Here is a 24523-nt window from a genome sequence, read left to right on the forward strand (position 1 = left end):
TGTAACATAATGTCTGAAAACATGTGTTTATTAAAGATTTCCCGTTGCTTGGAAGCGGGGTGGCCCTGTTTCATGTCCTCTTGTCAGCCTGGGGTTTTCTGCTTTTGTAGATTGTTCTTTAGCAACAGGCAACGCTCACATCAAAATGTATATTACTTCACACTAGTGTCTTACTGTTTTTCTAATGATAACAATCGATTCAAATTAGTTTTTGGTACTAAACGTCAAAAAGCCAATGAAGAGCACAAAAATTATAATTTCCTTAGGATCAAAACTGTCAAGAGACTGAACATGAAACTTATCATGTAACATCCAGTATATTTGAATTTCAAATCATAACACCTATAATTTCTTCCTTTATTTCAAGCTGCCCAATTTTAATAATTCTTTCCTAGAAACCAAAGCACACAAGCTTATTTCAAGGGAATATTTATTCCTCTAACTAAGCACGCAAAATAATTCCAGAGGGTAAACCATAAAGCCATAGATTTCCTAAATGAACATTCAGACTTCTATCAAGGAAGCTTCCACTATATGCCAATATAAGCACTAGTTATTGTGCCCTATTTATCCCACCCAACTTCCTTCCAAGCTTTAGCCTTGTTCTCCTCCTCTTTTGTTGAGCTGTTCATTTGATGCAAGAGCACTGAGTGATTTCTTCCCCCTCAATCCGCAAGCTGATGGGCAGCGTCCCTGAAACGTGTAATATTTTCGGTGAGAGAGAAAAGAAGGCCAGAAGGGATCGTAAGGGCAGTGCAGAAGTTACCCATTTACACACCACAGACCAAGATAAGCAACTGCTATACCCTACATATAGGAAAGTTTCTGCATTCCTATACATATCCTAAGTGCCTGCAATTGAGTTGACAATTGTATTTACTCTATTAGGGGGCCCTTTAACACCATAAAAAATCGAAAGAGACTCTCAAGCAGTCATGCCTTTCCTTCTCCTGCTTCAGTCCCATTCAAAATACAGGGTGTAGTAAATGACTGATAATGGATTCCAACCAATAATATCCTCTTTTCAACTTCACAAAAGGCCTTCCTTCCAACAATTCTGTGATCATTTATATCATGGCGCTCTAATCCAATTTTCAATTTTTTGAATACCTATGGCAATTATCCCTGCTGTGATTCTAAAAACAGTTTTGGATTGTCCACCATTTCCCTTTTTGATCAGGAGGTCTCCATTAAAACTAATTAAACTGTACCTTCATCTCAGTATTTTCATGAAGAGAGATGTAGAAAACATCTGCAAGACGGGACCAAAACATTTCACGACACTAATCAACATATCGGTCCTACTCTTAAACCACCTATGCATATAGCAGGGATTAAAATTTATTTAAATTTCAAAAACTGAAATGCTTGTGCTTTTGCTGGCACCACAAATCCTAAAATAAACTTGAAAACTTTGAACCTTCCGTTCTGTGGGTCTGTCATCCTCGTAAATTCTCATATGGCATTCACTCACAACTATGAACAGTGAAACTTGCTTCATGGCATTGAACATTTCAACGAATTTCTTCCAAGTACTCTAGGAACCAAAAATAGGGATCTTCTGTGATGTTGAATCAAACAATATCACCTTCTCATAATAATAAACTGCACAGGTTAAAAGAACCATGGGAACAAATGGTAAGCCCAACCTCAAAGGTCACCTCAAATTAACAAGAGGTTATCCCAAACCTGTTTTCAACAGTGGATTTGTTATAATCTCTAGCCCGTTTAACTTGTACTGGAACCTCGGAAATGGTCGGCCAATCCATTTAATGGTACTACAGAACTAAAGAAAAAGCATGTCTCGAGCGTGACTTCCTTCCCTACTAGTGTCAAGTGTCAACAGTAGGGAAAAAATGAGCCAAAAATATTGTATTCCAATTCAAATTCCAGTCATTGCATTTATAATCAACTATGATATCTATTCGAGGACCAAACTCAATTTTTGCAGGAAGGGGTGACTCTGATCCCTTCCTGTGCCCAAAAGAACTGAAGAAGGCACAAAGCTTATACATGCGAGTTTCCAAGATTTTGAAACAACTCAACTAATAGTCTCCGGTTACTTTCTGAGAAAGAAGATTAAAACTAAGTACAGCCAATTAAATTTTATAGCAAAAACTTTGCTACTAAAAGAAAATTCATCAGAATTTCATTCTGCAATCTATAAATCTTCACTGCATTGTACATTAATTTAGTTTAGCATTCCCCAAGCTATCAGTTCTTGTAACTCCCTCATCGTTCTTCACATAGTTTCACAGAAATTAATTGGGGTAATGTTGTGTTCATCCTATAGATCTAATCATTCCTTTAAAACACCCAATCTCCTAACTGTCCTATACATCAAATTAACAGCGGAACTCATCAAAACATTTTTATCTGCTCAATTGTTTCTTAAATAACATTTGACAAATGCTTCTTGTAGAAAACCATTATTTTATATACTGCATCGCTTAACTTAGTATGATCCTAACCTCTATTCTTTCCCTGTTTCTATTGAAGATGTGGTTCTCCATAACAGATATAGAAATAAACAGTGAAAGAGATCTAGTCATTCCTTCAAGACAGTCAAATCAGATATTGCTTCATGTTAAACAAAATAAGTTTCGTGTAAAATTTTACCAGTAGGTATTGCTAAAGAGACATGGCACAATTGGGAATCAAAATATATTTACTGGTTTCAATCCTACAATGTACAAACATTGGTATTAGTTGGTATATTACAGAGTGACAAGCTATTGTTCCAGCAGACACAGAAATTCAGGCATTTAAGAATGTTAAGTTCATGTGAACAATAGATATGCCAGGCTATTAACTCGTCTATGAGGCGTGGCAAATAGGAAAGGTGGCTAGACTGCCAAATCTAGTGGTGATTCGTGAAATAAAATACGTGAACCAAGACAAATCCACACATGGACAGTTATAGAATATAAACATGTACAAGTTACAGTATATAAAGGGGTGACAGTTAACTTTCACAAAACCTGTGTTTATAACATCAAACAGACAAAATAATAAACATGTCATCAGATACATATATAGGTTAACTCTTGCTCCAACTAGTCCTTGATGAGTGCAAGGGCCATACCTGTAACACGAGTCCTGTATCCTATGAACTCTTTCTTCTCATATGGTGAAGAACAAGAGTTGATCCTTCAAACAAATCCAATAGATAATTTTCTAAATCCTCAGGTGTATACTTAATGTATTTTCCAGTGTACCTTCCACTCTCTAGCTGACTCCCAAACCTCCCCATGAAGGAGCGGTAAGCTGGAATTACTTTCTCTGATATAGAAATTCGAAGCTCTTCACGAAGTTGAGGATCTGGGACCTTCCAAGCTGTCTGAATCCTATATATTTCTTCAAAACATGCATTGAAGCTCTTAAATCTTTCCTTCAAGGCTACCTTGGACGCATTATTAGAGCTACCACCAATTCCTTCATCCTTCAGACAATACAGAGCTTTGGTCCAACAGGCTCTAAGATAACTAGTAGCATACTGGCGTATCTGGCCACGCCGCTTACGAACCCAATTGTCTCCCAAAAGCTTTCCTAGTTCGGAATCCTTCACCTTTTGCACTATATACAGAATATTATTCATCAAAAATATAGAATGCAATGCACCATCCTCATACAGTTTTGATTTCTCCTCAAGATTGGATTCGAGGGAGGATATCAACAACAACAACCGCTTAGCAAATGGAGTCGTGGTCTCCAGCTCACTGTCATCACTCTGCAATCCATCTGCTTCATCCTCATCACTCTCCAATAATGAATTCAAAGTCTCCCTATAATCCACAAGCAGTTTCACATAATTCATCACATAACGTGTAAGAGGATGAATCTCCCCAGTCTGCATAGGTTTCTTGGAAGCCTCATTCTTCACAGCATTCTCAAACTCCACAAAAGTCCCTTTCGCCGCATCCCCTAATCCAGCTAGCACGCCCTTCGCCTCACTACTTACAAATTCATCAGTAAGCATCATCTCAAAATGCATCAGTGCATCTGCCAACGCATCATACATATCCAGGATCCTAAACAGTTTCTCAGATGATCTTTTCCCAATGGCCACAGCTTCCCCAAAATTCAACAGCTGCATTATACACCCTTTAGCTGTTTCATTAAAACAAATCTCTTTGATCGAATCGGACCCATTAAAAATCTGATCACAAAGCCTCTTTTCTCCGGTCAAAAGAACCCTAACAGTAATCTTAACCGCCTGAATCCATTTCTTCATCTTTTCATCCAAAGTTTTCCACTCAATCTTCTGAACTTCCTCAATACTCAACTTCTCAACTCCAAGAATCACCAAACACTCATCCAAAGCATCACGCCTAACATTACTATAAGCTTGAACACACTCTTTTTCGTACCCAGACCGGATCATCCGGTCTGCAATCTCTTTCAACTCCAAAACAGCATCAGCATTTATCAAATCCACACATAAATCATCTCCCAAACTAGCTCCTCGCTCGTGAAAGCACCCTCTTTCACTGTCAGCCTCTTCAAAACTCTCGAATTCCTCGTCAATTTCCCCTTCATTCGCTGCAAAAGAAAGGGACGACCTCCGGATCGAACCGTAAAGCCTCTCCGCATCAAGCGGGACAGTGTTCCTAATCAAAATAAGCCGAAACTCATCTTCCAGCCTTGACATAGCCATCTGGATAGCGCTCTCAGCCCGGCCCATGATTTCGCTATTGGACCGAATCGACATATCCACAACCAATTGAAGGATTTCGTCAACCGCCGAGAGATACTCGGCGGCTTCATCGGGAGATTCTTCCCACGGAAGAGAGTGGCGGGAAGCGTCGGGGTTGGATGAGGAAGAGTCCCACCGGAGGATCACTTTCTCGGCGGTGTCAAAGCGGTCGGCGGTACTGTCAGAGTCGTTGTTGATTAAATCGGTGATGTTGGACAAACGGTTATCGAAGCTCGAGAAAATCAAGAGCATGTCTTCACGAACCTCTTTTGGAGTGTTGAGACTCTTCACGATCTGCTGAGCCGTCGCCAGGACCCGGTCCTCGCCGCCCGCGGCAAGGTCCGTCGTAGTCGTGGTCATGGTCAATGGTTTTGGTCCTCTAATCAGCCCGGTTCGCCGGTCTCTCTTTTTAAGCCGAAGTAAGAATTTGGGGATTGGGAGCGGTTCAGAGTTGAAATAAAGTAAAAACGGCCATTTTTTGGGTTTAGTTTCACTAGAATCACAAAAATATCCGGTTTTTTTTTATGTGGGTCGGTTTTCTTTGTCTGGACGGAAGAAAATTTTGAAGGAAATTGGTTTAGGCCGGCTGGTTTAAGGGAAGGAAATGGAAAACTGGGGAGTTCGCAAGAAAGAAGAGCAAGGAAAGGGCTTGGGAAATGGGGGAGTTTCCACAGTTATCTTCTCTACGGTTTTAGTTTTTTATTACCTTTTGCTTTTGGCCCACTTGGGACCCTCTTTTCCCCGTCTGGCCCAATGCAATTATATAATGTACATTTTTTTAAGGGCAGCTGGATATTAGGTTTCCCTGGTATTTTTTTATTGATTTAAATAAATTTATTTATGCTTGATTTAATGAATTTATAAAAAAATTATTTTTTTATAATGCTTAAAAAATTTCGATTGCATCACTTCGATTATTATAAGCGAATTAATTTTGGAACATCTAAAGTGTAGGATTAATTTATCATTTATCTTTTAATGTATGTAATTTTATCACTCAACATTTAAATTGATTAAAAAAAAAATTCAAAGTTAACTACAAAATATTATTTTATATAATTTTAATTTGTTCATATTTCAATCAACAAAACCGCCTACCTGCTGCTTAGGATGTTGCCATTTGAATAATACTAAAGTCGTATGTTCCACTCTTCTAATTGTCAACTCAAAACCCACCAATCAAGCTTAACACCTCTTTGTTTTTTATTTTTAATTTCTAATTTAGAACTGTAACTTTGTTTATAAAATTTACTTGAATGTTACGTTTCAAGTTTAGACAATATCTTAAGTGCCACCAACATCATGCTAATCAAGCTAAGCGCTCATTGATAAATATTTTTTATTTAAAATTATCAAAATATAATCCTTACTCTTTAGAATTAAAAAATTATTATTTTATTTTAAGGTTATTCATTCGATCAGTTTAATTAATTTTAAATCATATATTATAAAATTGAATTAACAAAATTATATTATATTATTTTAATTAATCAAACTAAATTTCTTAATTTAAAAAATTAATCGACTATAATTAATTCGATCGATTCTATTAATTTTTTCAATTAACCAAATAATAGAATATATTAAGATAAATTATATTTTAAAATTTTATTTTCTCATATATGAAATAAATTAAATAAAATTATCTAATAAAAATATTCAAATATCAAAATATTAAGTTAAAAACTCTAATAACACGTAATAAAATGAATTATTTCATATATTTTTTGTTTTATATATAAGTTTTATCATATTTCGATTAAAATTTTAATTAATTCAATTTTTGAACAAAATTAATTGAAAACTAATTTTTAAAAAAATTATTTTTGATAATCGAATTAATTAAAAACAGAAAATTTTTCAAAATTATTTTTGATAACCAATTAAAATTAATTTTATAACTGATTGATTAATTAAATTAAATTAAATCAATTCAATCAATTAATTCGATTAAAATCAAATTATAAATTATCTTATTTTATTTAATATATCATGATAAAACCAAGCAAAAGCAACATGCTATAAAATTGAAAACAGCCCCCCTTTGGCCTTGGCCATGGCCTTGCCCTTGCCCTTGCCCTTGGACCACAGCAATTAGCTGCTTGCTATTGATCCTTCAAAGCTCAATCCACATTCAAGAAATGGGAAAAGGACCCGACAAAAAGGTTGAATCGAACCTCTCTGTCAAAATCATTTGCCTCACCGAACACGGTAGATCAAATTTCCATTCACACCAACTAAATCCAAAAGCCGATGGCTAGAGAGCAGAGTCTGTTATCTCCAAGACCGACTTTGTAGTTTATTATTTTCTTTTCTTTCTTCAAAATCATGGGAAAACAAATCCTTTTGATGTTTACGGATCAACTGACAGTTTAAGTAAACGTCAACCCTTTATTAATTGTAATAATCAATGTGAAAGTGTTGATGATTAAAATTGATTTTGAACATTATTGGTTGTAATTAAACTAATCTGTCATTTATGATCCATAAAAGTTTTGATCATTAACCAGAAGAAAATGAGTTTCAAGTGAAGCCTACTGCAATCATGGAGGATTATGAAACTGTTAGGGGTATTTTTTATCCAAAAGATAAATTGGTAACTTCTAGAGATTTTTAATAGATAATCAAAAATATATATTTTTTTATTTTTTGGTTGATTTTACATGTACAATACTATATTAACTTAATTACGTTATTATTCTATTACATAGAACTTTTTTCTTGCTTCATTATTTTTTTTTTATCTCTTTAATCGTAATCTTTGACTTGAGCGTTGAAATACAAACGCATGTTTCCCCTAACCACTCTCTTTCTCTCTTGTAATTTCAGGATCTCACCTTCGGCTCCAAGCTCGACATCAACAAAAACCATAAAAGTTAATTGTACAGTCTCACTCTTGCTTCACCATGAAAACCATGTAAGGTTTTGACTCAATGATAAATTCATGTTTTTTCATGTTCAGGGAACAGATTCAAATCCTACTTCCTCAAACAAAAAGCAGGAGCTTCATCATGTTATGGGAAATACCACAGTTTACAGATAAACATGGTTTGCAAAGATATGACACAAGGAATCTTAACTGCAATATATAATAGCTAAATCATTGATTCTTAAAGCAGTAATTTACCTTGAAAATGGTTCTTTGTCACATGGAGCCAACTGAAAATGATTTCCATTTGGAATCAAGATTCTAACTACAAATCATATAGCAGCTAACCCATTTAAAACTTCTAATGTGCATTAACAATCACTTTAGCTTTGAATTTATATGTCAATTTTGACAAACTCAGGATCACTCATATGCTATCAAGGAAAAACAGAACGATTGAAGAGTCAAATTAGCCACACCATGGGTAACACCAAAAGTCAATAGCATATTACATAAAATACTGTGAAAACCATTGATAGGACAGAAATTATCAGTGGGATTCAGCACAACACATTATCTGATGAGCCAAAATGTAGGGAAAGCAAAACCCATTAAACAATCAGAGGAAGTAACACATAACAATGACAAATTCACAACTAAATTCCAAAATCATGATGCCAACAAGATCAAGAGATGATTGAGTGTAATAGTTACCACCAAATATAAGTACTTGTGTGTATACAGAGAAAGAGAGTGAGGTACTGGTTAAATACTGGGTCGAGGCGGGAACCGTTTTGGAGCTGAAGCATTTGGCAGATGAGGCGACGGTCATCTGCGAGTTCGAAACAAGTTTCTTCAGAGGGATTGAAGAATGTATTCCACCGATTCTTTGAAGTTTGCTCTTACTAGTCCCACAGCGTCTTGACAAACAGCTTCCCTGAACCAGATTTTGGAATTGGATTTTCTTGGCCCTAACAACTCAGAAAACTGTAACCCAAGCTGCTAATTGGATGGAAGTTGCCCGATAGAGGCAAAGTAATACGACGGAGCCCTTAAGCTCAGCTTCACCTTCATTCCCTCGTGCGTCCTTGTATCTAATTGTGTATATTTTATGTTAAATTCGTATAAATCACGAAAGTTATTACACAATTCGTGTCAACTATTAAATATAAAATACATTTTTATATTTTTCTAAACTTGTATACAAATTTTATTAAAAGTTTAAAATATCTCTTTCATATTTTTTATATCATTTTGATATTTAATGATCATATGTATCTAAAATTATTTTATCTATCCATTTCATAATTTTAACCTTATAAATATTTTCTATAGGATTGAAATGAAATGAGAAAATGTAAAAAAAAAAAAAATGTATTACTGAGATTTTTGGCATCAAATTTATGGTAATAGCTCTGTTCTGATATAAAACCACCGGTTTGCTTGCTTATACCTCATCAGATTGCACTACGAGAAAATGAAATGAAGAATCGCTCAAAAGCTTGAACTAAAGAAGATGGTAGAATTTGTTGCACAAAAGAATTGATTTTTTATTGATGAACTTCAAAATTACAACAACGCCATGTGAACTTACGTTATTAGTAGTAAAAAGGAAAAATCGCTCATTGAGAAATAATCAGATCAACTGCCATACAATGTGACAAAATTCTAGAGCCTTAAATTAATTATAAAGTTTTAACATCACCAGTAATCACCGCAAGAACAGCTCCCATCTTTGAAATGGTGGAATCTACTACAATCTCTCACAACAATTTCCCTTCGAGTAACCAGAGCTATCAACTTAACAGCATGGTGGCAATCATTACAAATTCGGTGGCCCTGCACGATCTGCAAAGGTGATCCATTCCTAGTATTTATCAGACCAAAAGCTACTGCTAATTTCTCGCTATGGTACAACAATACATTCTGCTCCTGTTCATCCACATCAGGAAGCAAAATTTTCTCCTTGGGAACGTAACCATGCTTTGAAATTTCGAGCATCAAGCTATCAACTTTCTGGTAAATCTCATTTGTCTGGACATGGCATTTGTCTCCGGAAACGAAAACATGAGACTGTTTATTAACTTCAATCCAACAGCAGACTGGACGCATTCGCAAGCCCTTCCTTCTCAAAGTCTGCAAAACAGCAGCTGCTTCCTTTAACTTGCCAGAATCATTGTAGATATTCAAAAGCACAACATAATTCCCAAGCTTCTCAGGTTCCATCCCATACAACTTCTCCGCTACAAATTTTCCAAGCTCGAAATTTCCATTAACACGACTAGCTGTCAGCAAAGCAGCCCACATGTTTGCCGTAGGCTTGAAGGGAGCACTTCTTATCAATGCAAAGGCTTCATCTAGAAGCCCCTCTTGACCTAATAATTCAATCATACAAGCATAATGCATTGCACGGGGCTTGATCTTGTGATCTCTACTCATAGACAGAAAAATTTCCCAACCACGTTCAAATAATCTTGAGTGGCTACATGCAGATAACACAGCAAGAAAAGTGACATGGTTAGGTCTCATTCTTTCTTGAAGCATTTGCTCAAACAACTCCACAGCTTTAGCTCCCTGACCATGATTACCGTATCCAGCAATTAAAGCATTCCAAGATATGGTACTCTTGCGAGGCATCCTGTCAAAAACACATTGAGCATCTTCTATTCTCCCCCATTTGCTATAGAAATCCACGAGAGTTGTGTTAGCCACTATATCCAACCCAAAACCATAACGAATCAGACCAGCATGAGCTTGCTTAGCACGTTCAGTTGAAGCTAACCTCGAACAAATTCTTATAATTATCGAAAACGTGAAATGGTCCATTTTAACACCAGAATCACGCATCTCATAAAACATACTCAGTGCGTCCTCACTGTGACCATGAAGAGCATAACCTGCTATAATGGAATTCCATCCCACAGTAGTCTTCTCTGGCATGTCATCAAAAACCCATTGAGCATCCTCAATGCCGCCACACTTACTATACATGTCAATCAGTGCACAAGTCACAAAGATATCTTCATTGACACCCATCTTCACTGAACATGAATGCAGCTGCCTTCCTACTAAAATGAGTTCCAACCCTGCAGATGCCCGGATCATTGTAGCAAAAGTTCGAGATCCACAATCAGAGAACTCCTCCCACCTAAGTAGAAACAACCTAAACGCCTCCAAGTAATCCCCAAAATCTACCAGGCCGCCAATGATGGTATTCCATGAAACCAAATTCCTCTCAGGCATTTCATCAAATAAGTAACGCGCATCGATCATCATCCCGCATCTTACATGCATTAGCAGCACCCTGTTACTCATATACTGATCTGGCTCGAAACCATTGTTTAGCATGTGATTAAACACTCTCTTCACAGCTCTAACAGATCTCAACCCAATACACGCGCTCACCAGTGCGTCATATGTGCTTAAACCCACATCAAAACCACCTTCAAGTTCCAAAATCTCAAACAATTCAAGCGCTTCTCTATACCTATTACACAAAACCAACTTCTCTATATTACTACAAAACCCAACGCTGGGTCTTTTAACCTGGGTCTCTTCTATTTCTTTCAATACAGGATTAGTACTCCTAAAAGGTTTTAGCTTGGGCCGCCGCGGTTGCAGCCCTTGCTCTAGTGAAAAACATTTGATTTTATCAAATGTATTACTCCATTTTACCCTATTGAATCGAAAAGAATAACCAGAAAACAACGGTTTTCTTCTGAAAACCCTATGGCTTGATAAAGGAAAGCTACAACTAATCTGCAACTGATCTAACGAAATGCATTGGTAACGAGCAAGTGGGATTTCCATGATCGAAAATGAAAGATAAAGCAGCGGATTCTGACAAGAGATGAGAAATAGTACCTTGAAAGGGCAAAACGTTGACGTTGGAGATGGGATTTTTTTTCAGGTTGAGGGGAAGAGATGTGCTTTGGTTTAGTTGGATTCATGTTGTTAATAAGAAAGAAATAAAATGTGGGTTTTGAGATACTTTCAGCATCGAGAGATCCGCCCTGGGGTTTCTGTTAAAAGAGCTGTTGGCGGTGGTTCCAACTACCTTCGCCAGATATTTGGGAGAAAAATCGAATCCCAAAATGACGTCGCTTTTATTTTTAATTGAAAAAAGAAAACTAGAAATAAATATACCAAATTAATTACAAATAATGGTCAAATTTCATCTATTGCTCTTAACCATTTATTTTAATTTCATTTTAATCCTTAATCTTTGAATTGTTTTTTTTTTTTTTTTTGAATCTCTGGCTTTTTAAAATTTTTGATTTGAATTCTTTTATCATATTTTTTCATTAACAATAAATAAAAAAAAAAGCTTACAAATGAAACAGGGTGTGTGCTATGTAAACAGGAGGATGAGTCTAGGAGTTATATTTTCTTTAGTTGTAATTACTTTAAAGCTGTGTGGAAATAGGTTTTACAGCTCTGCAGCTTACACAGAGAGGTATATGGTTGGAAAGAGGAATTCTATTGGGCTGTAAATGAGGCGAGAGGGAAGGCATTAATATCTATCATATTGAGATTGGCATGAGGTGTATACATTTATCTGATTTGGAGCAAAAAGAACAAGAGGCAGTTTGAGATTGATGGGGCTGAAAAATATTATTTTGGATAGTGTAAATAAAGATTTATGTGAAAAATATGATTTAAGAAAGTATATATTTGTATAAAAGTCAGAGTGACAGATGAAATTATATGAGTTATATATTAATAGCAGTGAATAATTATTTTTAGGTAATAAAATTATAAATTATCCGAAAAAAAAAGCTAAAATATTTTTAAAAGTCATTAAATTATTCTATTTTTAATAAATTATTTTTTATTATATTCAAATAAAATTTTATTTTAAACAAAAAATTAATTTATGTTAAAAGTTTATTAAAATATAAATTAAAATTTTATTTTGGTATAAAAGTATAAAAATTTATTTAAATAAAATAATAAAATTTAAAAATTATTTTATTATTTTAACTTAAAAAATGTTAACATAATATGCCAAAAAAAAGTCCATATGAAAAATAATATCAACATAAGTTACAACATGAATGAAGAATCAAAATGGAAGTATTTTAAAAGTTTAGAAAGCCGAATGAAATAATTCAAAGATTTGAGACTAAGTGCAATTAAATAAAAATTAGGGACAATTAATCAAACTTACCCAATCAATAGTAATTCTAATGCTTTTCGGCCAAATGTAAAATGCCAATAATGCGATGTCGTTTAAGGAACCGCCTTACCAGGCCAAACAATTTTAAACCTTGTGAAGCAGGGGAGCGTATGACAAAAGGTTTAGCCGTTAAATTGAGTGAGAAGGTGCACACGAGAAGCTATGGCTCCGCACGATCTCCGCCGTCCGTTTAAGAGAGCGGCGATAACCGATCAGCAGAAGCGTAGGGAGCTCTCGCTGCTCCGTCAAGCACAGAATCGCCGTGACGCTCAACAGCAAGCTCGCTGCTTGGCCTCATCTATTCTCTCGCTTCAGTCTCCCGTACCTGAATCTGAACCCGAACAATCCGACATCGAACTCGAAAACGCTTCCGAAACAGAGCAAGAATCTGGAGCTTTGTCAAAGGACCTCGATGTTCGTCGCGCTTCGAAGCTCCGAGGACCAGAAGCACGAAATTGGTTCGCGAGACAGCTTATGCTTCCTGAGTGGATGATCGACGTCCCTGATCGCTTGAGCCAAGACTGGTAATTATTCTCTGCCACTCTCTTCTTTTTATTCCTTTTTCTTTTTACCTATTTTGGTTGTCCTAGTTAGGGATTTGAAATTGTGCGATTCGAAACGTTTTAATTTGCTTCTGAAGTAGGTTTTTTAAATATTAAAAATTGTTTTCTTTTTGTAGGTATGTATTTGCAAGGCCAGCTGGGAAACGATGCTTCGTCGTTTCATCGAACGGGACGACAGTGAGCAGGCAACGAAATGGCTCCATTTTGCATCATTTCCCTTCGGCTTTACCGGCCGGAGCCAAGACCAGAGACGGCTCGGGCTCGGCTCAATCGTATTGTATCCTGGATTGCATTTTCCACGAGGTCCGAAAAAGAAAATGATAAAATTGTATTAATGTTGTCATATTGGTTGGTCTTGATTTGTTGTTGTTTGATTTTTGTTGCAGTTGGATCAGACATACTATGTGATTGATATAGTTTGTTGGAACGGATACTCTCTCTATGATTGTGCTGCTGAGTTTAGGTTCTATTGGTTGAACTCGAAGCTCGAAGAAAGTGGTGCCTGCAATCCTCCTTCCCATTATCATAAATTTAGATTCAGTGCTGTTCCTGTGTATAATTGTGATCAGAGTGGTCTATATGCAGCATACACTGGAGTTATGCCTTATGTTAAGGATGGACTACTGTTTTATAACAAGTGAGTTATTTTACTAAAAAAATATTTGCTCAGTTTTTTATTATTTCTTGTGTTGCATTATTGGAATTGGATTTACTCTGTAATGGGGGCCATGTATTTTGCTTTTTCTTGATGTTTGTTTTGCATTGAGATAGACTTGCTAATTCTGTGACAGAGACACAAACATCTGCATTTTTTAGATAGCAGGTTCAAATCCAGAGGGACTCCTTTATATGGGATGCTTGATATGTGCCGAGCCACTTATCAGTACCCATAAACGGTAAGACCTATATCAGTCTACTTATAGCAGGCTTGAAGCCTGTTCTAAGGCTAGTAGGTGCTGTCCTTGATTCTAGGCCCATACTCATGAGGAAAAATACTGTAATATAGTTTGTAAAATTTTGGTTGATTGATTTCATTGAAATATCTTTACGATGTCTTGGTAGAAACCTGAAGTTCTTTTTAAGGCATTTCCATCTCTTAGCAATATCTTTCATCTGTGTTGCCTTTTCCTAGCATGCCCAAGCCCCAAGTCATGGATCATTAAGTTTTTTGCATGGTTGATTTGCATAACTTTCATTTTAACTCATGATTTAAGGAATAGGTATAATTCTGCAGTCTGAAGTATGGTGTAAATTGAATAGCTAGTTGTTTCTCAAGATTCAGAAACTAGGCTCCATGGGCAATCCCGAGCTGGGGTTCCTTGCATTTTTGGACTGCTGGTTAAATAATCAGAAGAGGGTCTATGAGTATAGAGTGATGTCTTTGCATACTGTAATGAATTTTCCAGTAAAAAGAGTTATTAAAGTGGACTTTCTTCCTTGGTAAGAAGTATGCTGTTCCTAATTTTGTAGGTAAGGTTGCTTAAATTACCAAATTATGTCTTAGGAAATAATAGTTGAAACCTTTTCTTTGATCATCCACCGTGGAAGATCGATATCCATTTCTTTTTTTTTTTCCTGCTCTTCAATTGTATTATTATTAACCTCTCAACATCACTTTGTATCATATTTTGTCTCTCTACTGTTTGTGTATTTCAGCTGTGATCTTTGTTTTATTTCTTTCACAGGCATGCACACTATCAAACCGGCAACACACCTTTGGTATTAGTCTGGAAGGATGAGGACTGTAGTCAATATGTTATTGACACAGATAGTAAAGGAGAGATTCCTAGCCAACAACAGGTTGCTTGAAGTTTTATTCAGCTATGCTCCCTATATCATTGGCCCTTCCTAATTAGCCCTTCAAACAAGAAATTAGGACATGTTTCTTTCCCTTTTGTTTTTTTCTAAAGAGCAATGATTTATTCAATTAATTTGCCCAAGTTATTGTCCTTAAGTAGAAATTTTGATATGGATAAGTTGCTCTTATGGTCATCAATAAATGCATGCTGAAAAACATAGAAAATGCATGTGCTGTCTGATGGCTTGGTTTAGACAATTACACTTTCTAGAATGACTTTTAGCTATGAAATTTAAAAACAAAATTTACTAAAGCTACAAAATAATATTTACATGGCCTTTTTGGACTAAACTGGAGAAGGTGCCTTAAAGAGAAAAATATAATTCTGGAGTTTAAAACAAATGTTAAAAAACAAGTATCTCGTTTTTTGTAAATCTATAACATATTGAGTAATGCCATAATCAGTTGTTCTTCTTTCTTCTGTTATTAGGTAGTTTTGGAGCTGCAAGATGACAGAAAACTAGTAACATCAGATGAACCCCCCGTGCATTTTGGCTGCTTAGATGGGGATATCATAGAAAAGGTACGGTAGTAAATGCCTGTACTGAGCTAGATGCATAATGCGATAATTGTTGCTTTCAACTAATTACAATGATTTCTTCATCTATAATTTGACATCAGTATTTTATTCTTCAAAGTTTTTGATATATCAATGCAGTGAGCTGTTGCTTCAATTTGGTAAGTGTGCCCCCTTTGGGCTTTTGAGCTAGTCAAAATAAGGTAGCTCCCTCCATCCCATAAATCCCTTCTCCCTCCCCAAGATTTGAATCCTTCACTCCTTAGTTCAAAGCCCCTTGTTTTATTAGTTGGGGCAGCCTCTTGGGAATGATGGTAGTTATAGGTGTTGTCTATTAAATCAAAGCATAAGGTAATCTAGAACCCAAGTTTTCATCTTGCTTATGTCCCAGTACACTGGTATGTTTCCTACAAAATTAAGACTCTGTCTGCTGATTGACCTGAAAGGCAGGCTCATGAGCCAGTTTCCTTGAAATATAGCTAGAAAGGAAAACAAATTGTAAAATATTAAGCCCACTTTGCCACCAACCTTGCTTTTAACATTCCACTTTGCTAATATTTAAGTTTTCTCTTCTCTTTTATTTGATCTCCTCACTTTTCCAAATACACAGTCAGGGCTGCATTCAGGGAACCTTTTACGATTCGCTATTAGTGATGGAGGATTGAGTTTTGTGGATGGGAAGCTTGAGAAAGCTGATCTGAATTATCTTGGCAAGGCAAATCGAGCACGTGCTTTTGCAGATACTTACTCAAAGGTTGGTAGAAAAGCATGCGGGATACACTTTTTAGTTGATATTTGCTTTTAGCTTTAATTGATCTTATATAACATTATCCTAGTAAAGTAAAATCCAAACTCCCCAAATCATGTGATGGAAATGCCAAAATGTTGTATTTTGCTAGTGTTGAGACATTTTCTGTATTATATGTCTTTGTGACAAAGGTTATGGATTAAGTCTCATCAGAATACTCTTTTAAATGCCTTGTGGTGCTGTGAAAAAGTTCACAAAATTGGCCTCAAAATAGGTTATTATGATTGTTTGCATTTTCTATGCCATATTGAGAGTCTCTTTCTGATTGGGGAATGAGGGATTTGAACTAAAATCTTTGTATGGGGGTGATAGGTGCACCTACCATTGCAAATGCTACCTTGTTCAGAAACTATTGATTCCCAACTAAATTACTTGGTTCTCTATCCTGAAATGGACTTAAATAAAGCAAAATTGAATAAGGTTGGCCTGTTTCTTTTCTTATTTGCTTTTTTTTGCTGCCTCGATTTAAAGATCTGTTGTTTCTCAATAATAGCAAATCAATTATCCTTGTGCATGGTTGTCTTTCTGTGTTTTAAGTTCATCATTTTCACTTTAAGAAATGCTCATTCTGTTATCAGCCCAGCAAATAATTGCACGTGATAATCTTCTGATGCTTTTTTTAATTATAAAATATTGTGGAATTTACTCTGCAGGTTTTATTCCAGTTTATGGTTCGGCATTCTCCTCTGAAGATAGATGATTTACTAGCATCTATTAACTCTCCAGATGATCAAGAAAACAATTCTAGTGACATAGAGATGGTTGGTTGACTATATCTATATAGAGTTATTGGAGGTTTGATATTTGTCCGTCTACGATGCTAAGTTTATGGCCGTACAGCTCTAAATGCTCCCTCCCGGGTTACTACTGTATGACTTGCATGCATGAGATGGAAGGACGTCTTGGGAATCAATTTGATGTGTGATTTAACTTGGCCGAGCCCATGAGGCAAAGGGGGGTCGATGAGGGTATCATATCATACATGAGTAACTGTAAGTCTTGTCCAGCATTACCAGAGGCTTTTATGCGTGACTGCCGCTTCTTTCCAATTTTTACGTGTAGCATCGTCCCTGTTGCTAATATTATTGTGTAAATGATGAATCGTGCTTCATTTAGATGGTTGGTGCGAAAAATTTTTTACCGGGTCATCGTGTTTTGAATATCATTAATTTTATTGTAGAGAACATATTACAGATTTGCAGGACATGCTCATCAACTAAAGGATTCAACTGACAAATTGCACCTAATTATTCTCCTAACAAATGACATATGATATTGTTCAAGATGCCAATGTCGTTGCTTCACAGCCATCATGCACACAAGCCAGGACATCTCGGTAGTCCCTTGAAATGGTGAAGGAATCATAAACCTTCCCGTCGCGGCTCTTCTTATACTCAAACAGCAGGTATGAGTGGTTAAAAGCTGTCAGCTTGACGAATCCCCAGTCATAATCTCTGTAAAGACTCCAACTTGGGATGACTTCACTGAAAGTTGAGAGGTGGCTCCCTCCCCCACCAACGACAACGTGGATCGTTCCATTGACAACGCCCGAGTAATGATTTCTTTCATTGTTCACGCACTGATTCTGCCCAAAGCATAAACCAGAAAAGTAAGAGGGATTATACCCCAACTGTTATGAATAAGAAGATGCTAAATTGTTGACTATCAGTTTATCACATTGATCAAGCAGTCAATTGGCATTGCTTATGATTATGTGTGTGCCTTTAAAGGCTTTCAGAATAAGCAAGGTCTTGTAACAAATCTCATGAATATGTGTGCGAGCGCGAGAATAAGATCAGTTGTCGTTGCAGTATCAATAGTTAAGATCCCAGGTGGTTGGGGGGGGGGGGGGGGGGGGTGGGAGGGTCCGTTTTTGCACAAGTTATGACAACTCATACGAGAATGCCACGATTTATTGTGAAACTGTGGATTTGAGGATCTTCCAGAATTTGCAATCCATACCTGGTAGATTGGGCATGTTCTTTCATAGTTATGGACATGGCCATAGAAGGCAATATCAACCTTGTACTTCTGCCAAAGCTTCTGCAAACTTTCCCTTCCCATAGGCTCTTCAAATGAGCCCTCCTGGCCATACCAGTAATCAGAGGAATACCCAAGGACACGATGAGCTGCAAAGATCAACCAAGGCTGCCTATGTCTATCTACCGATGCAAGGCATTGCTCAATAAACCTATACTGTTCTGAACCTTCTCTCCAGTCATGTTCACTGTCAGCTATGCAGAAGTGAAACAGGCCATAATCCGTTGAGTACCTGCATTTTTCAGAAGATAATTGTTAAACATTCAAGTCGAAAACCAGTTTAAAGTTGAAGACAGTTCTTTTTAGGCAAAACGGAGTTATAGACATAGAATATAGCCCAAAAAGATTCATTAGACTGCATCCAACAGAAGTTGGACTCTAATTGTTTCTTAATCAGACTAGCTATGAGGCAAAGGATGTGTTTGGAACATAAGCTTACTGTTAGAATAGGATAAAACTATATTGATAGTAAATTGTTTCCAGTATATCTTATTTTTCATGTAATCCTTATTGCATTAATGTAGTGTCACATGAGCCTACCTTTCTCCATGAGATAAGATAATACAATCCTACATGGACAGGATAATGTAAGATGGGATATGAACAGTTTAGTCAATTTCAATATTACATTATAACTACACTTGCTAAGTTGTTGCCAATACTGAATATTTCATCAGCTAAGATTCTTAAATCTTACCCATGATTTGTTTTGGCCAAAGAGAGAAAGTGAAAAGATTTACCGTAGAAGAGTTTTACTAAAATTACCAAAACTTTGCCCTGTTCTCGGCAGGAAAATAAAACATGGTTTCTGCTGGCACACCACATTCACCACCAGAATCCATAGTATCATAGAATGATCCTGAGTTCGGCCAATCACGTTCATGATTACCGCTGCAGCAGAAATGACATTGTGTTTCAAACAGCATCAAAAAGTCAGTGTTGAAATATATTCTCAAAATCACATGCTAAGCTGCACAATCAAGTATAGACACCTTGCAATCATGTATGGAACAGTTGATGCTATAGGCTCCACCTGTGCTGTGAATTGGTCCCACTGTGAAAGGTATCCATTTGAATACGTTATGTCTCCTATGTGGAAAAGTATGTCAATGTTGCTTAAGTCCCTAATGAGTTGGTCTGTAGTATTGAGCGAACCAGGCTGATAATCACTGTATTCATTTGAACCATCACGTTCTGCCTGAGAGATGTTAAAAGATCTCATCATATAAAGCAATAAATCTCTTGTCCTAAGAAAACAGGTATTAATAATGATAATATCTGACGGACAACTGGGGAACAGCTTGCATCGGAAATCAAATCCCCAGCAGTGGTTCTGACCACCTATTGTAAAGGGGGTGTTAAATGTTAATGCGGGATTTAGAAGGATGTTAAAGATGAATCTAATAAGAAGATTATAATACACCATTTTTCCAAAAATTTACCAGTCAAAAAGGGTAAAATAATTGACAGTGCATAGAAAATCAAAATTCCTAAAAACCAAACAGAATGCATGGGTTGGTCAATCTTATCGCATTCCCCCTCTATTGACAAATCCTACTGCCCACTCTCAAACCCTTCATTATTGAATTTTCAATATTACCTTGCCCATATCGCCAAATATTATGACCCTTTGTAACGAGTCTTGTCCAGGAAATGGGGATGATTTAAATGAATATGTCTTGCTCCATACAAATGAACCATTATATAAGAGATGACCCATCCTGTATGTGTATCTGAAACACCATTATTTGTAACGTTGTAAGTGGGATCATATAAACTTTCAAGTTGTCACGTAGCTAGATAGGAAAAAGGGATATTTAAGATTCTTACACAAAGTTTGGCCACAAATTTTTCAAGAAACTTGTATGTATGAAACCTGGATCACGCCAGCCAACTGTTCTTGCAGGCGAACCTGCAGATCAATAGGTAATTGCATGATACTGTAGGCCTGCCTACTTATCCACTTGATTGAACAATGTAAAAAGTAAAACTAACTTGTTGGTAATATACTTGACTGTTAAAATTTGTTGCTTAGAAAGCCATGACACAGTGAGATAATAAATAATTCACTAATACAGTCCCATATAGTGCAGGATATAAAATACGAAGGATGAAATGTACTCCTCTTAGTCTTATAATCCTTCACAAAATCAGAAACTAAGGAACTAATCATAGCAGATAACTAGAAGTAATCAAATAGGAGACATTATGATTCATAACTATATTGCTTAAACATAAAATTAAGAAAATTAGTAACAATAACTCAATCATAAATCAACAAAGTCCAGTTCTAGAATGCAGTTTGTCACTAATAGGTATAGCTGCCACTTGAACTAAACAGGAAGAGTTCTTGATTGACAAAGGAGGATATAGGGTTGACATGCTAATAATTTTTTATTGATAAAGAAAAATCCATATCAAGCATGTATATTCACATTTAAAGCAATATTATAACATGCATTGCAGCATCAAAATCCCATCATAAGTAATTCCATTCATACCACACATGCTGTTCTGTTTAAACGTCAATGTTCCAGCTGGAGATCTAAGTTGTAAATCTCCCTTTCTACCCCATTCAACAAATGGCACTGCTTCATCTATGTTATAGCCACTTGTCCAGGTTACAGTCATCTGTGCAGCAAATCAACTATTGCCTGAATACTAGATAAAATGAACAGTGTAGCAGACCAAACAATATTTATGATTTAATGCAAATTAACTCACAATCACAATATGTTTGCTAAAACAGAGTAACTTCATGCAGGAAGAGATATGATGTAATTCAGAACATTTGAAATAATGTCTTAAAGAAGATAATGATCCTCAAAAGAACCACAGTTATTATATTAGTGTTCAAAGAGGGGATTGTATCCCTTAGCTTAGCTTTCACAACTTTACCGAATTTCATTAACTTATCATGGATAAAACACTTGCCATATAAGCTAATGCTGAAATCTATTTAACTAAGAATAATTTATTTCTTTTAGGCAGATAAATGAAAAGTTTTCTCAGCTCAGAAAATAAGGCAAAAGTTATCACAGCATACTATTTTTTGGGGGGAAAATAATATAGGAGGCATTAATTAGAACTTACTTCATTCCAAGACTTCCCTTGAGCGAGGCGTGGATATAAGGGTGCTTTAGGATTTGCAAATGATATGACATTTGATATAGCCACCAATATTGGCTGAAATATTCAAGTACAAAATCACTCAACAGAAAATTTTCATCAAATTCGTTAGAGGATAACTAATTAAGAAAATGAAGAGGCACTATGATGAATCAAGGTGATGTATAAAAATGTTATGCAAGGGTCTACTGCAAAAGAAAAGGAAAACAAAAATTTAAACTGGAGGGGCAAGTGTCATGAACTTACAGATGATAATCCGCCTGAAAATAACACAAAGGAGAAATCTGCTCGCTGATTTATAAGCTGGAACCTCAGAGAACCAAAGCCTGTCTTTGTATAACCTGAGCTGGACTCATTTGCATACTTGTACTGGGATAAACACAGAAAAATCAGTTTTCAACCCATAAAATTGTAAAAACTAAATTCTCCTCATCAATACCACAAGTTACACCACACACACCTTTATAGGAGCTGAACAGATATAAGGAAGCTGTTCTTTTGGGTCATTCACCGGTGGACAGGTTGATGGGCTGCCATAACATCACAAAGTGTCTCTAATTTCTCAAACAATGCAAAATTCACTAGCGAAGTTATCACAGGGTGGAATGTGCAGAATCCTATTAACTACTGTAATTAAGAAATTTCGATGTGTTTATGAAATGAGCTTTCATGAAAAACCTTGGTCATATCAAGCACAATTAATGAGTTGCAGTTGATATTGTGACATAGATGGACATTACTTGAATTTTGCCGGAGAAAAGACTCCAATCCAGTCATCCAGAGATGGGTTCCGATTCATAAAATTCAAAGTTATCCATTGAGTATCCTCGCCCTGTGATCAAACAAATGAGATACATACATCAAATGTATGCCCCTAAACTCAGGCAAAACTGTCAAGAACTCGTGATTTTATATGATGTACTTATCCAATTCTTTGTTCAAGGCTAACAGTAACATTCTTTTTATAAATTTAACATCCATATTTCTATTGATCATCAAAAAGTCATAAAAAAGTCAACTTCAAAATTCTTTGTAATTTTAAAAACCAATTACAAAAAAGAAAAAGAGGAACTTTTCCAAATGTTGATAAGATAGAAGCGTAAAAAGATTGTACCTTTAAACCAAGAAGAACAGGTTGAGCTTTAATAGTAGCTGAGTCATGAAGTGCAAGAGTAGTTTTGAGGATATTGATTTTAGCCAGGGGTTGATCTCCTGCTCCATTGATGTGAGCCAGACCCAAGTTTAAGTTTGCAACCAATAAAACAAACACCCAAAACATTTTCATTTCCAGGCAGTGAAGACACTCTTTCTTTTCTGGCAAAAGAAAGAGAGAAAAAAAAACCCAGAATTATTGTGGTTTGACTTATGAAGATTAGCTGATAGAAGAAAGTAAAAAACAAGATTTGCAAGAAAATATCAGGTTTTTTCTTAATTTGGTTTTCTGAGAGTTCTAAGACAGCACGTTCATCACATGGTTTAGTTCCATCATTGGTTTTTTTCTTTTATTATTGGTGTTGGTGTGGTCAACAAATAAACAACTCATTTTTTTTCTATATTTTACTAATTATTTTCCATAGAAAAAGAGGACAATAAGACTCAAGGCTAGTTGGTGGTATTTTTTTGAGTTTTACGAGATTGGTTGCTTTTTGAGCAATTTTTTTCAAAAGAAGAAAAAGAAACAAATAAGCTAGAAAAGCAAAGAAGCAAACTCCAATTTGTTATTGTTTAACTTCTCAAACTTGTAATCCCTTTATTAAATTTTTTTATATAATTTTGGAAAAAAATTCAAAACTTAATCATTTTTACAAAGAAAATCATAACTTGGATATAACATATAAGAAAATATTATAAATATTAAAATTTAAATTTAAATAAATATCATATAAATTAATTGAATTAATTTTTATATTGGAACTTAATTATTTTAAAATTTGTGACACTTTAATTTTATATTAAAAATTTTTAAAAATTTGTTATGATATCATAACAGTTATTAGTCAGACATGAACTAAGTGTAATATAATGAGAATAATCTAAAAAATTTTGGCTAAAAAAAAAATCACAATCCTCTTTAAAATCTCAACATCTTATTTGATTTTGATTCTATGATTTTATCTTTGTTTTGTGTTAGGAAATTTAAATAGGAGGAGTTTGTAGTTTTGTCTATATTTTGTATTAGGTTTGACAAAGATGTTAATATTTAATAAGGGAAGTTTGTAACACTTCAATTTTTTATCGAGAGATTCTATAAATTTATTAAAATATATAATTAGATATTTAAACTTAAATTTATGGGGTTCTTTTTGTAAAGTAAAGTCGTAAGACTTTTGAATCAAAATAGATAATGCCTCGCAAGATATGTGTAGGTCTTCACAAAAATAAAATATGAAAATCACTTCTAAAATTTTAATGTTTTGTGTAATTTTGATGTTGTAGTTTTGTCTATATTTTATGTTAAATTTAACGAGACCACTAAGTTTTAATGAAGAATTTATAGTTTTTGACGATAGAGTTTGTGGTTTTATCTGTGCTATGTGTTAAGCTTAATAGAGATATGAAGTTTTGATCCTAATTCTATTATTTTGTTTGTACATTATTTTATTTTGTGTTAGACTTGACGGAACGTCAAATTTTAATAGAAAAAGTTTATGACATTACTTTATATATTAAGCTTGATGGGAATATTAAATTTTATCGAAGAGAGTTTATAATATTCTAATCTCATATCGAAATATTCTAATAATCTTCTATGATATATAAGTAAAGATTTAAACACAAATTTATGAGATGTCTTTTGTGAAATAAAATCATGAGACCTTAAAAAAAATGAATAATACTTTGCAGCATTAAAATGAAATATTAAA

The 24523-nt window shown here is 35.2% G+C and overlaps 3 protein-coding genes and 1 pseudogene across 7 annotated transcripts; 1 reads left to right on the forward strand and 3 right to left on the reverse strand.

Moving 5' to 3' along the window:
- Positions 1–241: 241 nt before the first annotated feature.
- LOC111291350 (exocyst complex component EXO70B1 pseudogene) lies at positions 242–5418 on the reverse strand (annotated as a pseudogene). Of its 2 annotated transcripts, XR_002690357.2 has the most exons (3): positions 3086–5418; positions 2620–2683; positions 242–693 (listed from the first exon to the last, which is right to left on the reverse strand). The product of XR_002690357.2 is annotated as an exocyst complex component EXO70B1 pseudogene, transcript variant X2 (transcript). The 2 variants fall into 2 exon arrangements; XR_016346592.1 differs by lacking the exon at positions 2620–2683.
- Positions 5419–9090: 3672 nt separating this feature from the next.
- EMB3141 (Pentatricopeptide repeat (PPR-like) superfamily protein) lies at positions 9091–11682 on the reverse strand. 2 transcript variants are annotated; one of them, XM_022882783.2, is made up of 2 exons: positions 11430–11680; positions 9091–11052 (listed from the first exon to the last, which is right to left on the reverse strand). In XM_022882783.2, the coding sequence occupies exons 1-2, from the start codon at positions 11513–11515 to the stop codon at positions 9267–9269; spliced, it is 1872 nt and encodes a 623-aa protein (XP_022738518.2). In that variant the 5' UTR covers positions 11516–11680; the 3' UTR covers positions 9091–9266. The 2 variants fall into 2 exon arrangements, with proteins under 2 accessions (XP_022738518.2, XP_022738517.2); XM_022882782.2 differs by having other exon boundaries at positions 9091–11682.
- A 1174-nt stretch (positions 11683–12856) lies between these two features.
- On the forward strand, positions 12857–17691 carry LOC111289277 (snurportin-1 protein). Of its 2 annotated transcripts, XM_089768515.1 has the most exons (8): positions 12857–13268; positions 13424–13610; positions 13694–13805; positions 13893–13944; positions 14993–15107; positions 15596–15688; positions 16293–16436; positions 17144–17691. In XM_089768515.1, the coding sequence occupies exons 1-8, from the start codon at positions 12907–12909 to the stop codon at positions 17258–17260; spliced, it is 1182 nt and encodes a 393-aa protein (XP_089624641.1). In that variant the 5' UTR covers positions 12857–12906; the 3' UTR covers positions 17261–17691. The 2 variants fall into 2 exon arrangements, with proteins under 2 accessions (XP_089624641.1, XP_089624640.1); XM_089768514.1 differs by having other exon boundaries at positions 13694–13944.
- Positions 17642–23182, reverse strand: LOC111289276 (putative inactive purple acid phosphatase 27). The gene is made up of 12 exons (XM_022880185.2): positions 22774–23182; positions 22400–22491; positions 22120–22189; positions 21906–22028; positions 21624–21716; positions 21032–21161; positions 20361–20442; positions 20131–20263; positions 19523–19728; positions 19296–19421; positions 18453–18762; positions 17642–18075 (listed from the first exon to the last, which is right to left on the reverse strand). The coding sequence occupies exons 1-12, from the start codon at positions 22942–22944 to the stop codon at positions 17770–17772; spliced, it is 1842 nt and encodes a 613-aa protein (XP_022735920.2). The 5' UTR covers positions 22945–23182; the 3' UTR covers positions 17642–17769.
- Between the last annotated feature and the right edge of the window lie 1341 nt (positions 23183–24523).

This window comes from Durio zibethinus, chromosome 11, assembly GCF_047325235.1.
Source record: "Durio zibethinus cultivar Kanyao isolate XHJ-2024 chromosome 11, ASM4732523v1, whole genome shotgun sequence".
NCBI lineage: Eukaryota > Viridiplantae > Streptophyta > Magnoliopsida > Malvales > Malvaceae > Durio > Durio zibethinus.

Excerpts from the sequence above, each read along its gene's own strand:
- EMB3141 (XM_022882782.2), bottom strand. The coding sequence starts at position 11,375 with ATGGAAATCCCACTTGCTCGTTACCAATGCATTTCGTTAGATCAGTTG.
- LOC111289277 (XM_089768514.1), top strand. The coding sequence starts at position 12,907 with ATGGCTCCGCACGATCTCCGCCGTCCGTTTAAGAGAGCGGCGATAACC. Across the intron at positions 15,689-16,292 it reads ATGGGGATATCATAGAAAAG|TCAGGGCTGCATTCAGGGAA; the intron begins GTACGGTAGTAA and ends CCAAATACACAG. Across the intron at positions 16,437-17,143 it reads TTGCAGATACTTACTCAAAG|GTTTTATTCCAGTTTATGGT; the intron begins GTTGGTAGAAAA and ends TTTACTCTGCAG.
- LOC111289276 (XM_022880185.2), bottom strand. The coding sequence starts at position 22,944 with ATGAAAATGTTTTGGGTGTTTGTTTTATTGGTTGCAAACTTAAACTTG. Across the intron at positions 22,492-22,773 it reads CTGTTCTTCTTGGTTTAAAG|GGCGAGGATACTCAATGGAT; the intron begins GTACAATCTTTT and ends GTTTGATCACAG. Across the intron at positions 21,717-21,905 it reads TTTCAGGCGGATTATCATCT|CCAATATTGGTGGCTATATC; the intron begins GTAAGTTCATGA and ends TGAATATTTCAG.